This window comes from Microcebus murinus, chromosome 21, assembly GCF_040939455.1.
Source record: "Microcebus murinus isolate Inina chromosome 21, M.murinus_Inina_mat1.0, whole genome shotgun sequence".
NCBI lineage: Eukaryota > Metazoa > Chordata > Mammalia > Primates > Cheirogaleidae > Microcebus > Microcebus murinus.
Window position 1 is genome coordinate 19,235,138 of NC_134124.1, and position 16,003 is coordinate 19,251,140.

A 16,003-nucleotide genomic window follows, 5' to 3' on the forward strand; every position below is an offset into this window, starting at 1 on the left:
TACAGACTCAGCATGTGGAAGGTTTGTGGACAGCCCCTAAAAGTCCAGTCGTAAGCGTGTCAGAAAACGTGTGGAATCCTGCTAGCATGTAGAGAGGAGCAAAGCTGCATCCTGTGCTTTGTGAGAGTGTGTGCTTTTACCAGGAAGACAGGAAGGAACGGAAGCATTTGGAGAAACTGAAGCTTGGCCCAGATTTAGCAGGCCTTGCTGATGGGCAGCTCCAGTCTCAGTGGGAAGACTGGTCTGATGGCCAAAGGCCTTGGCTCCTCCCCAGCTCTTTCCACATACGCCTTCTAGAAAGCTTCAAGTCTGCCATAGCCCAGCTCAGACCTCCTCACAAGCCAGCCCCACATTCTTGGAAGGAATGTTGGCTCAGAAACTCAGAGGCAGTCTGGGACAGTCCCCCAGTACGTGGGAAGAACAAGTAGAAATATGGGAGAAAATCTCCCTTCCCCATGCGGGAGGCAGCGATTCAAGACAACAGGTTAAGGGGAACAGATGAAGGGGCCTCGTCACCACAGCAACAAGCCCAGCAATCCTGAAAGACAGGATTTTAATTTTTCTGTTCACCTGTCACTCTTCTCAGCACTGTCACTCTCTTTCTCCACGCCTGGCAAGGGACGAGTTGTGACTTTTTCACTCCCACCAACAAGCTGCCTGGCTTTTGGGGTGTGCAGCTGCTCTGGGGTGGGAGGAGAATGAGGTCCACTGGAGGGGTGCTCAGAAGACTCCAACTCCACCTCTCTCCTTTCCCTGGTCTAACTGGGAAGTGTGTCGCTTGCCTGGGAAGCATGAACACAGCTGTCTATACACAGGTCCACGAGGAAGCTCCCTCTCGTGTGGACACCGTGAGCCAGAAGAGGAATCAGAGCTGTGGCCCTCACATGAAAGGATCTTTGTCCCTGCCCCAGCCTGCCCCATTATATTCCAACTGAGTGTGTCGAAGAGAGTCAGTAAAAGCAACTGAACAGAAGACTGTGGCCTTGGGCCTCCTCAGAAAGATCTAAACTTGATGCTATCAAAAAGCTAATGATGTAACACATTAGGAGAATCTCAAAATCTTATCTACATGGGAACTCCTCAACTATCTGGACTTAGTCCACACCAGCACCAGCCCTTCATCCTACACCCTATTAAATGATGCCAAGTTGGATGGTTATGTTATTCCTGATGTTGGTGGCCATAGGGCCCAGCTTCCCACTTGATTCCAGAGGTCTTCCTTGATTCCTGCTACTACAGAATTGTGTCAGCATAAATAAGGATCAGTGACACTGTGGGTCCTGCAAGAGGTAGCTGTTTCTATACATCCAGCAGCCCTCTTTGTATGGAATGTGTCCCCCAACCCCCCTACACACACACACACTCCCATCTCGCTGGGCCAGAGACCTCCTACAGAAGAGAAGGGTGCTCTCCAACTCCAGACAAAATTAGTCACTGGACCTCCTCCTCCTGCAGTTGTACAGAACATGCCCCTTCCCCTCATTTCCATATAAAGATCTGATCCTAATCCCTTCCCAGATATACCAGAAGTGGAAACTTCACCTTCTACAGCCAGAGAGGCAGATAGCCTCTCAGGGTCTTTTGAAGATAATAAAAGAAAAAAGTACCCACTGCTCCCTTATGCTTGAAGGCCATCCACAACCAAGATGAACTTAGAAAAGACCATGAAGCAGAAAACAGCTTCAGTGACCAAAGGGACAAAGTGTGCCTCAGCAACTAAAAGGCTCATCAGCTTGTGAAGTCAGCAGCCTCCAGCCTTCTTGTGCACCAACCTCCCTTAGTGTGCCCCCTCCCCCCCGCCCTCCCCGAACCTCACTGTCGGCCACTCTTTGCTAAGGTGTGAGCTGATAATGTACTAAGATACCTCCCACCCCGCCCCTACTGCCATCTGAACAGAAGAGTTTTGTAGAACTTCTGTTAGTCGCAAGTCGCCCAAGGACTCTAAAGAACTCCTCTCCAGAGGAAGAGTGACACGCCTCTTGAACAACAAATAGGGAGGCATTTTGAGAGTTCTGAAAATCATGTAGAGTAAGAATTTATTGTTCAGCCAACTCTCAAACCAAGCACCGGACTCGTTTTTGCACATTTTCTTTATTCAGGCCATTATACCAGAGCAGGAGAAATTTTGCCCCTTTGAATCCTTTGAATAATCATTCCACTGCTTCCAAAGCCAGGCTATGCCTTGCCAAGTGTAACCTATATTCAAGAGCCATCTGCTTTAGCAATACAGGAAGCCACCAAGGGGGTATGCTTTAGATAATCCTACAGCTCTGCTGGCCAAGGCTGCTTCTGGGGATGGAAGGCATGCTGCTACTGCCAGCTGCAATCCCCAAGCTCAGCCCTGCTGAATCCTGTACAATGCACCAAGTAGAACTAGGGCAGAGGCCACTGACTTGATCAACAAGAGATTCCTTTCCACATGCCCAGATTCTAATAGGCAGACATCAGAGGAATCCCTAGGGCAACAGAGTCCACCCCTTGGCTCACCTATAGCCCCACATGAAAAGGAACACATGGAGAGGTATAATGGCCATACCCTATCCAGTGCCACCAACCAGCCAAAGATGATGTGTGCCTATGGCAGTTGAGGCATGCATTTCATTTTAATTCAATGAGACACTTGTTGTACCTGAACAAATATTATAATATAAACAAAGATGTTAGAACCACCACTCATCCAGGGATGAGTATTCTTCCAAGATGTAAAGATGTTCTTTAACCTGTGTCAAGAAGTTGATTAAGCACTTTGTCCCTCTTCCTTAGCTGTTACCTCCCACTGCGACCACCAGTTTTGCTTGAGTGTTCTCACACCTCCTAGAAAAGTATTGTCCCTCAGGCCCCCACTGTTGAATCCTACTGGAGGTGACAGAACTCTGGAATGGTCTCACCAGATCAATGGCCTTCCTTAGTCTCTACAGAGTGAGCTCTGTCCACCTCAATTGGACACAAGTACTTATTCCCAGGCTCCTAGGAATTAAGCCCCTTTCTCAGTGACCCTGCTCATGCAAAACCAGTGCAAGATCTTTCACTGCAGTCAACAAAGATTTCTAAATCCAGCCACCTGGATCTGCCCAGTGTTTTTAGTGAGCACCGCCAACAGAAAAATGACACCAATTAAGCATAATTATTGGGATTTAATAGTCATTTTTCTATCTCAGTGCCTTTTTATTATTCTAAGCCCCCCAGTTTTTCCCCCTAAATCAGGGCTCAGAGCAGTAAGTTAACATATATATCAGTTGGTCTTTATTATACGTACAATAACTGTCTTATTAAATTGAAATCGAATGCACATCTAGGGGAAAGTTCATTTTAAGTACCAAGTCTCAGAAAAACGCTTGGAGACATAAACAATGAGCGAGGCCAATGCGTTGCTGAGCAACAGAGGGAAGGGAGCTGAGCTGAAAAGGAAGGGATGTGGTTTTCTAAAAGAATGGGGTAAATTTGAGGGTGCAGGCCCTGGTACCAGGTGCCCTGAATTTCTTGTGGCATCTCCCACCCCAGAAAAGGTTGAGGAGGGGAAAATATAATTATAAATTCAACAAAACCAAGGATGGTTGGAAATTTTATACATATTTTTTTCCTGGGGAATGTTTAACACTGGATCAATGAATAAAAAGCCTTTCCAACTACTGTGAATGTCAAAGAGGGTGTGGGGTCGAGTGTATGTGTGTACATATGCTGTTGCTTGGGTGGTCTTCGGCCTCCTGCCTCACTTTATTTCTCCCCCCTCCCCTTCTTCCCTTCCTAGGACAAGACAAGCGCTCTGAGCCTCAGTAATGTGGCGGGCGTGTTCTACATCCTGATCGGAGGACTCGGACTAGCCATGCTGGTTGCCTTAATTGAGTTCTGCTACAAATCCCGTAGCGAATCCAAGCGGATGAAGGTGGCATCGTCTTCCCGAGCCTTTTTCCTAAACTGTTCTGTGATACAGCTGGGTTTCTTGGGGTCTCTTTGCTAGAAGGGGGGGGGGTGACAAGTGGTTGCAGTCAGCCCAAGACAGGAAGCAGAAAGCTCTTAGGAAGAAGGTGACAGGGACAGAGACAGCCATGAGAAAGAAAGGAAGACAGGGTGTGTCAGGGCAAATACAAGGCCCACGAGAACAATTGCATCAGCCAGAGAGGGGTCAGTGAGATTAAAGGTGAGGGGTTGGAGTGGACAGTCGGCCCAGCGGGAGGCAAGAGTGAGTGCTACAAAGGCTGATTCTCTCTGAAGTGGCATCAATAGAAGTATAGCTCCCAAAAGAAGGGAAGGGAAGCCTGCCTTGCTCTGTGCTGATCCTGTTGTGCTTGGTGAACTGGGTCTTTGCTCAGTTTCCATGCTGTGAGGTAGACTTTGGCTAGAGGATCACTCCCAGAGAAAGGTAAGAAGATTAGTTAGATGACCCCAAACCACATGAAACACAGCTGAAGGGAACTGGAGGAGAGAAGAGTTGTGTGGGATTTAAGGGCTGTGTGTGAAAATATGAGCACTTTCCAGGTAGGAAAGAAAACAGACCAGTTCTATGGGATCTCAAAGTATACAACAAGAGCAAATGACCAAAAGTGACGGAGAATAGATGTTAACACAACATGCAAAACCTACTTTTCTAACAGAGCTACTCACAGATGGAATAGAATATCCCAAAAAGTAGCAAGCTCTCCATCACTGAGGGTACACAAGTAGAGGAAGGCTAATTCCTGACAAGGATATGAATTCAAGCACCTAAAGGGAGTTTGGATTAAGTGAGTTTCATGGTTCCTCATATTTTATCATTTAGTTTCAGTAAGAAAATATTTATGGAAGTTAATTGTGTGAACAATACCATAATCAAGGTATTGTGAGGGAGCAGAGAGGGCTGAGGGGCAATCTGTGACCTTCAGCACCTTTGCACTTCAACCAAAAAATGGGCACAGATGAAGCCAGGCATGGTGGTGCACGCCTATAGTCCCAGCTGCTTGGGATGCTGAGGCAGTAGGATCATTTGAGACCAGGAATTTGAATCCAGCCTGGCCAACATAGCAAGATTCTGTGTCTAATAAGAAAAGAAGAAGAAAAAAAAAAAAGGAAGGAGAAAAGAAAGAATAAGCCCAGAAAAATTACTCAATAAGATGACATATGCTATAGATAGGAAGGACTCTAGGAATTTAAAGGAGGAAGAAATTGGAGAAGGCTTCTGGGAAGAGCCAATAATTAGGATAGGTGGGGTTGAGGCTGAGAAGGGGACAGAAGTGCAGTGACTCAGGGCAAGGTACCAGTGGTAGTATGTTGGTCTAGCCCTAGATTGTTAGCTTGACTAAATAATAAGATCCATTGGTAAAATTTGCCTTCCTGGAATATTCCCTAAGAAGCTCACTTTTCAGGAGGCCATTGCCCCCAAGCTCAGCACACCCACTCTTAAATCACAAACATAAGCTCCTGCCCAGCCTCTCCCTGCCTTGGGCCCCCATCCTACCTATGCCTCAAGGGTCACCCCTGGAGAAGACATCTCTGCACATTTGCCCTTCTGTCTGGAAACTCTGTATTCAGTTCTGTGTATGGGGAGGTGGAGGTGGGGTAGGAGGGCCTTCTGTCCTGGCATTCAGCATTTCCACATCATAGCTCCAGCATGCCACCCCCCACCAGCCCCAACAATCTGCTCTCCTCACAGACTCCACACCCAGCCGCCCACCTCGTGCTTCCCACCCATGTGCCTTTGTGCAGGCTGATCCCTCACCCTGTCCTCTCTTATATAGGCCCATTTAAAAGGCAACCTTCCCAAGATATAATAATGAGGAACAATTAAGTGATGTAAGTGCAATGGCATTTTGCCAGGGGACCTAGGAACACCTCAGTCCTACCCTTGATGAGCTCGCCCATCACTAGGTCCTCTTAGAAAAGGCAAAGACAGCAAAGACGTGGGCTTCAGACCCTAAACCAAGTGTAGACCTCCAAGGAGCTCAGCTGAACACAGCAAGGAATCCTAGAAGCTACACAAAGTTTTCTTTGTCCATTCCATCCAAATCATAAGACTAAAGACTCTCCTGTGTTACCCCCAAAGTGAGTAAAGGCTACTCCAGTGGCAAAGAGGGGGCAGGGCAAGAGTTAGGGGAGCTATGATCCATCCAATACCCCAAAGCCTTCCCTGCATATCACGACCTGAACCCGAGGCCCAGAGTCAGCCCAATACTGATCACAGGACTCCTTGTCCCCTAGGACACAGCACAGATCACAGGAGTGTCCTCTCCTAGGACACAGAGCAGTGTAGTGGTCCAGAGAAGAAGCTCTGGAGACTGAATGTTTGGGCATAAATCCTATCTGCTCCATTTGTTAACTGTGTCATCTTGGACAAGTTTCAGTAACTCTCTGATCCTCACTTTCTATAAAATGGGGGCAGTAATAGTACATACCTCATAAAACTTTTGTATTATATGAAGTAATGGATATAAAGGACTTGGTAAAATGCCTGGGCCAGAGTAGCCCTCCATAAATAATAATGATAACAATGATAACTAGTATTTATGAGAATAGCTGCTATTAGTGGCCAGCTACATCTTCCTTAAAACTGTCCTTTTTGTTGCCCCTACTTACACGTGCTATTTTTTTTTTTTTTTGAGCTGTATAGAGTGTGAATTCCTTAAGGTAAGAAGCTGTGTCTCATTTCTTTTTAGACATCCTCCACACCCAGGGTAAGTGTTAGTAAAATCATTGTGGCTTTGTATCTGGAGGACAAAGTCTCCTGGAGGCTGAGACAAGGCATGGAAGGGAGCTGCTCCTAGTTTAAGCAAATGTTGCCATCAAAAGCACCCAGTCCAGGAATGAGAAATAATGCCATCCCAGGTAGTTTGGGCCCCATCTGGTTATGCTTATAAAATGTGATGAGACTAAGCATCCACCAAGCTGGAAACCTCCTGGACATCCAGACCTTCCTCTGAAATAACCGTGGCTCCCACTCATCATGGCTAGTGCCAGGTGGTGGTACCAGGGCGGCTAAAGGTTGGAATCCTCTTAAAACCAGGACAATGTTGACCTTTACCACTGAAGTCGCAGTATTCAGGTTAAGACAGAAATCTCTAAAAGAGGCTATCAAGTCATGGCATAGCTTCTTGGACATATTCTCCCCCTTCCCTTTACGATGAAGATGTTTAATTTCTCAGAAGGCAACATCAGGGTCCCTTGGAATCATTAATTCAATGTCTTCCACCCCAATTTTCTATAATTATTTCCAATGATTGGCATGACTTCTGCCCAACTCGCTGAGCTTCCTAATAGAATTTCTAATCTTCAAGCAGCAGAAAAGATACTTTCTTTATTAACCAACCCAGCCCTTAATTGTTAAAGCTCCATCAACTCCTCTCTTATCCGAAAGAGATAAGTGGAATGTATTCCACTCACTTCTCAGACTTTCCAACTTCCCAGTTCTCTTTATTATTCTGTGTATTGCCTTCTCCAAAAGCAATTAGCTCTTTTCAGAAGTGCAGCCCCCAACCTCACACAGAGACCCAAATCGATGGTGACAAGGACCTTTGGCAGGAACTTTCACCCTTGTTTCTTTCCTTAATCACAGTATTTGGCCAGCTCTTCAGGCCTTGAGCCCCTGAACTAGCTCTGGGCCAGTTTCTCATGTCTCAACAGTGTTTAAAGGGCCTTTCTCCACTCTTTACGGATGAGTGGGGGAGGAAGAGTAGGTAGAAATGAAAAAAGGACAGGAGAGAGAGAAGGAAGAAAAGAAGGGAAGAAGGAAAGACAGTTCTTTCAATAACTTTTAAGTTGAAAGTGCTTTCTATACATTTCCATTAACCATGTAATGTGTTGTTCTTGCAATCCTGCAGATGAAGAAATAGATTCAGAGAAACTATGTAGCTTGTCCTAGCTAGGTCACACAAACCAGTAGCTGGAATGAACAGGAATTAGATCTCCAGCCTGGCCTCCACAAAGCCAGGGCTCTTAGTACTACCCAAGCCACTTCTAAATTTCTCTCTCCTGCTTCAACTATGTGGCAACAGATCATTTCGAACCCCTACTATGTGTCCCTCCAGTCCCAGCCACCCTGCTGATCACAAAGGCAAAGGAAATGCAGCCCTATCCTTAGGTTAGCCTGATCTAGTTGCTAAGGTTGACTATGGTATTTGATCCCTTTCTAGGCATCATTGAGTCTCTTTGATGTGCCAATGAGCAGGACACAGGACAAGGGTCACAGAGACAGTGGGAAGGCACCCTACAGGCGTCCCTTCCACAAAGACATACTGAGCACCACTGTATGCTAGACAATGCTTGGCACTGAGGATATGGTCAGCAACAAAACAGATACAGCTTCTGTTCTCAGGAAGCTGAGGGTCTGATGGGGAAGACAGAAACTGAGCAGCATTTGCACGTTCAATGAGTGTTAGTGAAGAAAAGTGGCCGGTGCTGTCATGTATAGAGCAGAAGCCTGTCCTGATGGGAGATTGGGGCCTGGGGATGCCAGAGTAGCTTCCCTGAGCAAGTGATATTGAACAGACTTGAAGCATGAAAGGCATGAACCAGAGAAAGAGAGTTGCCAGCCAAGGATGCACAAGTGTTAAAGACCCAAAGACTCAAACTCTTGCCCAGAAATGAGGAGAAGGCCAGGGAGCCTGAAACACAGAGAGACTGAGGGAAAGGGATGGCACCTGTGAGTGAGAGACTCAGAGAGGGACTTCACACAGCCCACAGCATTTGAATATAGTTTAAATTGTCATACAATAGCAATTAAGACATATATATAACCTAAGACATTCCAAATTGAATAAGGTCTCAGATCCCCCCCCCCCGTGCATGAGAAGACAGACTAGAACCTGAGTGCTTAGCTGATATCAAAGACAACCAGAGTCTTTATTATTCACCACCTTGCTCCCAATGGAAAATAATCCCCAGTCTCTCCCAACCCCAGGAGAGCTGCTGACCTTTCAAAATTATATGTGGCTGTGCTAACACGGGGCATGTTTAAGAAACAGCGATTGAGGGCTTGCACATTTCCCTGGGATTAATGAGCGGCTGAGAGACTTGATAATACAGGGAGAGCACCCTCTGCAGCAGGTGGTCACTCTTGTTCCTCCCACACATGCCTGGAGGATGAGGTCATTAGTGAGTCTTAAGATTTTATTAGGATGTTCTATGATGTGCAAGAGGCTGGGCGGACTTTTCTTAGAAAAGCAAGTGGCTGAGAAGTCAGCATGTAGTCACTGTTGGAGGGATGAGTCTCTGAAGAGTCAATCTGGGGGGATTTGAAGTTAGACTTTTCACTCATCCTTTTCTGCAACTCAGTTTCAAAAGCAACAATGACCACAGCTACACAGATGGATTTTAAGAATGGCTGGTATGTCAAGGGTAAACAAAAGAGAACCACATTTCCTAAAGGTGAGAGGAGAAATGACATCAGCTTAGGACTGTTTAGCTACAGGGCGTAGGAAGAACCACATTTAGAAGGTCATCTGCCTTGTCACTAGGTTACCTAAAACAAGTCAGTCGTGAGTTGTAAGTCTCTCTGTAAAATGAGTGGGTAAACTAGATCGGTGTGTTTCAACCTTTAAGCTTTTAGAACTCTACATACACCCCACCTATTAAGTCAGCATCTCTAGGGTAAGATTTAGGCATCAGGATTTTTTCCCCAAAACTTCCTTGGTGAATCCAATGTGCAACCATGTTTGAGAACTAGTGATCTAGTTCACCTTTAGCATTGCATTCCACTCCAAAGGTTTGACTCTTTTCAGCTCTTTCCTGAGATTCCATAAATGCATTAGAAAGGAAGCCAGTAAAAAGGCAGTATCCAGCGACGATGGGGGCATGGAGTCACCCACCTCTGAGAAGCCCTCAGCTTCCTTGACAATCAATTCTAATGGTGTCACCTTGGAAGTTTTGAGTTATCTGTCTGGCTAAGTTATCTCAGACTTTGGCAAGCCCTAGTGTTGACTGTGCCATGGATCTTGTTCTTTAAGATAAGTTCATGAAGCACCACCAACCTCAATGGAATATCATGGGAATATGTGAGCTTTTGGGGGAACAAAAGCCAAGGTGATCTGTGTGAACTTTAAATTTTCTTAATTAGAGAGACATGGCAGAGAAAAATCATGAAGGATAGACATTCCAAGCTAATCTATAGAAGTTTCCATATTTCCCACAGATATAAATAAAGTGTTACTTTCTTTTCAACATGTTTTTAGGTGAGAATAAGTAACCATTAATTCCTCATGTTTTCGTTTCACATTTCCCTCGTGTGTCATCGCTGTAGCATTTATTTGGCCTTTGACTTAGAAGAATTCAATCCAGGTCGCACTTCCTCTTCCGTGGAGGACAGCCAAGGAAGAATGTAAATAAATCAAGTCCCAGGGTTTGAGAAGGAGACAGAACCAGCGTGGGTGGAGCATCATATGGGGCAAATCTGTCTGAATCATGGATTTTAAAAAGAAAGAACATTTTAGAATATTGTCAGAATTGCTTGCCAGTAATAGAAGGATAGCAGAAAAAATAAAAATTAGGTCAAATCTTCCCTGTTTATCTCTGTGTGGCCACAGTAAGTTGACTGATTTCTCTGGTTACTAGAATCATGGCAATGTGCAAGTAAGAAAGCCATAGAGTTTGTGAGAAGGATCCTAGGTAGTTGGCTTTTCTTAGACAAATTCAAAAAATCTATTCTGCACCTAAATGCACGCTGGACACTCCGGGGGCTTGCTAACGATTGAGAAGACATGATCAAACAGCTCTCTTACAGAAAACAAAACTTACACACTTGAGGCAGAACCATTATAAGAGGATGTATAATGCACACGTATCATATGATAGGGGCCAGTACTTGCAGTAGCCTGGTGTAGTCTGGGAAGACTTCCAGAAGGAGGAGAGAACATAATAAGCCCTGAAGAAGGTGTAAGGTTGGTCTTAGAGAAAGAAACATCTCAACCCATACATAATTCCTCTGCCTTATCTTGATTTCCATCAAGAAACCAAACTCCATGCCAAAAGTTCTATGACTGTCTCTAAATGGGAAACTAGAGGTGGACAGGAAGAGATAAGGGTTTGGATTTCATATGATGAATTTTCTTTCTCCAAAGGAACTGTGAAAAGAACCCTTCCTCTTTTCTAATAGGATATGGCTCTGGACCTACCTTGTGATCTTGAATATCCCACTTAACTCATCTATCTCAGGGGTCATCCTTAAAGTCCTTTTCAGATCTAGAATTCCAACATTCTAGAAATCACAAGATTTGTGGCGCTGATCTGATGTGTCGCTCTAGAAGTGCAGATTCTCCATGCTGATAGGAAGCAGCTGATACACAGATGATGATCTTTGGAATGCATTCTCATTTTTCTTTAGCACATGCCCCTTTCCAATTACATCTTGCATATTGTTTTATTCAAAAACATCCTTCATTCCTTTAACACATGCTGCTAGAAGGTAGGATAGCATTTTTCCTGAAGTAAATCTGAGGCAGTCTTTTATTTTAACCCAACAAAACACACCCTCAATTTCTTTTAACATGTCAAAGCATTTTTCATGCAGTAGCACCATTCTTGCTAATAAAAGTCTATAAGAGCACAGATAATCACATGTTATAGACATGGAAATGTAAATGGTTTAGAAAAGTAAGGAGATATGCACAGGGTCATACAAGTAATTGATGTCAGAACATGAACTAGAACCCAAGTTTCCTAAACCCCCTTCCCAGAAGCTTTTCCACTTGATTGTGTTGCTACATTTATCATCATCAATAATACCAATGACATATTTGACCTTTAGGAATCACTGAAATTAAGAACCAGCAAAGAGCTCACCCAATCTAGCACACCTCATTAATCATTAAACCTGGGGCTCAGACAGGGGATCAGACTTGTTCAGAGCCACGCACTAGTTTTGTGAGTTCCTGGGAAGTCAGGATTAGCATTTTATAATAGAAAAAGAGTTGGATATGGGAGGAGAGTTGGAGTTACACTTTAAATCCAGTCTTGACTCATTCCCCTTGCCAGTCATTGCCAAGGACCCGGGGAGGAACCCCCGGTCCTCCTGAAAAGGGTTTCTGTTTGATCCCACAGCAATCCGTCAATGAAGCCATACGGACATCGACCCTCCCCCGGAACAGCGGGGCAGGAGCCAGCGGCAGCGGTGGCAGTGGAGAGAATGGCCGGGTGGTCAGCCACGACTTTCCCAAGTCCATGCAATCAATTCCCTGCATGAGCCACAGTTCAGGGATGCCCTTGGGAGCCACAGGATTGTAACTGGAGTGGACGGAGACCCCTGGGGAGCAGGCTTAGGCTCCCCCAGCCCCATTCCAAACCCTTCAGTGCCAAAAACAACAAAATGAAACGCAACCACCACCCACCACTGCGACCACAAGGAGGACGATTCAACAGATTTTCCTGAAGAATTGAAAAACCATTTTGCTGTCCCTTTTCCTTTTTTGATGTCCTTTAACCCTTTTCCGTTTGCTAAGTGAGGATGATATCTAGCACTGTACTGCAATAAGGGGAGAGTAACCCTGTCTAATGAATCCTGTGTCTCTGACAGTGGAGCCACTGGAACACTAATGAGGAAACTGCACTGTTTTCTTTTAATTGAGTTGTTAATGTGTCTTAGTGTGTGCAATTTTTTTCCTTACTAATTAATATCCATGGTTTGCAGGTTCTGTTAGACCCTTTCCTTCTCCTCACTTATTCCCAACTCCCTACCCATCCCTCTTCAGTTTTCAGATTGGAAATTCAAGATTTGTTCCACCTTACAAGCAAGCAAAAGGAAAAAAGCAACCTTCAAACTAATTCACCATGGGGGCTCTCCACGTTCCCTCCACTCCTTGGCCCCCAGCCTTGGATGGAGACAGACGTTGCAGAACTGGGCTGCCTTCCCCAGGTGGGGCACTGCCTATGCACTGATTTAGTTGAGGACACATGTGAAAAGCAATTCAGCGTGAGGGTGGTGGAGAGGGCAAGGGTGAATGTGCAGTCAGAGGAGGACTCCTGAAGTTACTGCTGCTCAGAAAAAGCTCCCTAGAATGTGTAAGTGCCATGGGCCGTGGTATGGTGTATTTCTTCACAGGGTCAACCTGAGCCCTGAGAAGTATGTCCTTCTGGTGTGCTCCAGCTGAAAGGCACTCTGGTGGCTGAAGGGAAATTGGCCTCCTAAACCAAGTAGAGCTTGGGATAAGCTGACAGCTGGGAAGATATCGCCCACAATTCCCACTTTTCCTGTGCTCAACATCTGAGCAGGAACCCCATTGTGGAGTAGACTCTTTCTCTGTGGAGCCTCTGATTTGGGGGGCAATGCTATGCAAGCTAAATGCAAAAGGAAGGTGATGGATGAATTTTGGAAGAGGAAGCCTCATCAAAGCCCACATGCAATAGAGCTTTCCATGGTGCACCCTGTCCTAGGTTTGAGAAACCAAATATGAAGTTTAGATAAATGCTGAAGCAGAGAACTTGGATTTCTGTGTTAATATACAGTGTTGTTTTAGCATGTGGCCAGATAATGCTCCATCATCTTGAGAAAGCAAGATACCCAAGGCCGAACTATTTGAAGATGGATAGGGAGATCGATTAAGTTGATACTGACATTTGGGGAACCTTAAGATCCCTGACCCCAACTTCTAACCCAAGGAGGCTGACCTTCCCTCCAGTTAAGAGAGAATGAGGACATTGTATTCCAGTGACTAGAATCAATACACCCATGACTGTAAACTACAAGCTGAACTAAAGCAAGATTGGACAAGTGATATGGTTCATAGAGAGAAGCCCAGGCTGACTGCAACTTTGGTTGGAAGGGGCAGTTCCTGGCACACAGCTTTCTTGGAGATCCCAACTCTCATTCTTGGTGCAATTGGCTTCCAGCTCTCCAGTATCCACTCTCCTAGATGCATGATTCAGTGTGTGCCATGTGTCATTGGCTTTTATTGATAACCATAATCTGGCTTGTTTCCTTACCCTCTACTTCTATCCAGTCTTCTTTGCTAGGGGTTATCATTAGCAATTGACATGTTAAAGGTTTCAAAGCCTACCTTGGGGTAGGTGCAGAATGATTGGCTTTATCTGTGGATTCTCTCAGTGGACACCTACCACCTCTATGTCTCTCCCATTCTCCTGTCATCAGCCATAGCAAAGAGTCATTCCAAAACCAAACTCTTCACCCTTTTCACTCAAGTGCTGTCGTTCAGTCTCTCACATGTAATGAGGGCAAGGTCCGTGAAGCAGGACCCTCAAGATGAATTATCACTTTTCACTACTGCCAGCTGATGCCCACCCCCACACTGCCCTGCCCTTGCACCAGATTTTTCTCAGCCCTCAGCCTACCACTGCAGAATCTGACGTGACCCACCATTAGGGAGTCCGCATCTCGGAAGAGTTGGAAATAACCCTCTACCATCAACAAGCTTCAAAGACCTTTTGCCTTTGGCCTGGTAAGATGCCTCTCCAGCCACTGAGCCCACCAGTAACATGATTTGAGAGAGACTGTCTGTGCTAGAAATGAGGGTCTCTGCTGCGAGGGGTTCCCAGACTCCTGTGGAAGATGCTTTTCATCAGTGGAGGGGTGAAGCAAAAACAAAAGCAAGAAAAAAGTTAACTTGTATTATGTATTTTTACTACACTTTTCTTAAAAATAGAGCATTGGGAAAACTCTGAAAGAGATTGACATTTTTCTCAACAGGAATCCATACTTAACAGTTCTGGCTTTCATTAAATTTTGCTCTTTGGTACCTGGGCCTTTTATTTAACATCTATATTTGTTTTATTAGTAACTCTCTTGGCAGATGTGTGAAAGGATTCTTGCTTGATCAAACACTAGATATATATATATATATTTTTTGGTTCCTGTTTTTCTTTCAAATAGCCAGGTTTTTTTTCTTTTTGGTATTCGCATAAAATGAAAATATCACCAAGAATTAAATCACTGTGGATCCATTATCTACTTTTCATATTTGTCCATTCCATTTTTGTGCCATTTCTGAAGCAGGGGCTCTAGCGATTATTTCCTTACTGCTAAGCCTAAGACTAGTATGTTTTTCACAGTGACCACTGTACCTGACTCACAAATAGATCTCAAGTCATTTCAGCTGAACTAGAACACTGTGCATTATTCATCCAAATAGGATAACAAAAAAATAAATAGAGTAGTATTTTACTTACAGGGGCCATGGTTTCAATTGCATAGTGTGGCAGGGTTTGACTTTCAGCTACCAAAGTTCCTCCAGGTAACTGGATATCTCACGTGGAATGTCTCCCAGAAATCCCCAAACTGGAGTCCAGGTGTAATTGTGATGTGCACAACCAGAACCAAATCTAGATCATAATCTTGGCCTGTACCCCATGACCCTCATTCTTGCCTGAAAGCTTTTCTTTCCCTCAAGCAAGATGGGCTTTTTATAAAGGATCTGACATTTGTTGACACTTAGATATTGATGCTTAAGAACTTCAGATGTTTTCTTTCCCAAGGAACATTGCATATTAACAAGGGCCAGAGGTCTAAAAATAAATCAACAAAGAAGCTCTAATAGTGGCATGGACAATGACTACTATGGTAGAAAACAGTTCGAAGGAGGGAGAGAAACTAGCAGGCTTGTGTGAAGCTACAGTCGTTCACATCTACCTGCAGTGACCTGGCAACACACAGGGTGCCTCTGGGTGAAGATGCACTTAACACCAGCTGACACTCAGAGAAAACTGATTTCTGTTGCCTTACTGTCAAATATCTGGACAGTGACCATAATGGCTACAATAGCACAGGCTACCATGTATTGAGCACTTACTAGGTTAAGCACATTTCATACCTTTTATACTATGACAATGGTCCTTGCTCACAATCATCTAAGTGACTGAGCCAGTATTTGAACTAGGCCTGCCTAAATCCAAAACCTTTACATACCTAACTAACCACTTCACTGTTCATCAGGTCATGATGTGTGATGGCCAGAAAAATACCAGGTGAGCAGTTTTGTACCTACTTGTTATGCAAAAGTAACTGAAACCGATGGAAAGGTTAAAGCTACACCTGCCGCTCCTTGGGGAAAGCCAGTCCATGCTCTAGGGCATGAAGAGATAACTAAAACAGACA

At 44.8% G+C, this 16,003-nt stretch overlaps 1 protein-coding gene across 3 annotated transcripts in view; it reads left to right on the forward strand.

The window, feature by feature from the left end:
- GRIA1 (glutamate ionotropic receptor AMPA type subunit 1) overlaps positions 1–14,865 on the forward strand; it is a 287,126-nt gene extending 272,261 nt beyond the window's left edge. For 2 of the 3 annotated variants that reach the window (XM_012752752.2, XM_012752761.2), the window contains exons 15-16: positions 3,749–3,883; positions 11,980–14,865. In XM_012752752.2, coding sequence (XP_012608206.1) covers positions 3,749–3,883; positions 11,980–12,183 — 339 coding nt within the window. In that variant the 3' untranslated portion in view covers positions 12,184–14,865. Of the gene's footprint in view, positions 1,803–3,748; positions 3,884–11,979 lie in introns of those variants that run through there. The other variant, XM_075996242.1, reaches the window with a different exon arrangement.
- Positions 14,866–16,003: the final 1,138 nt, after the last annotated feature.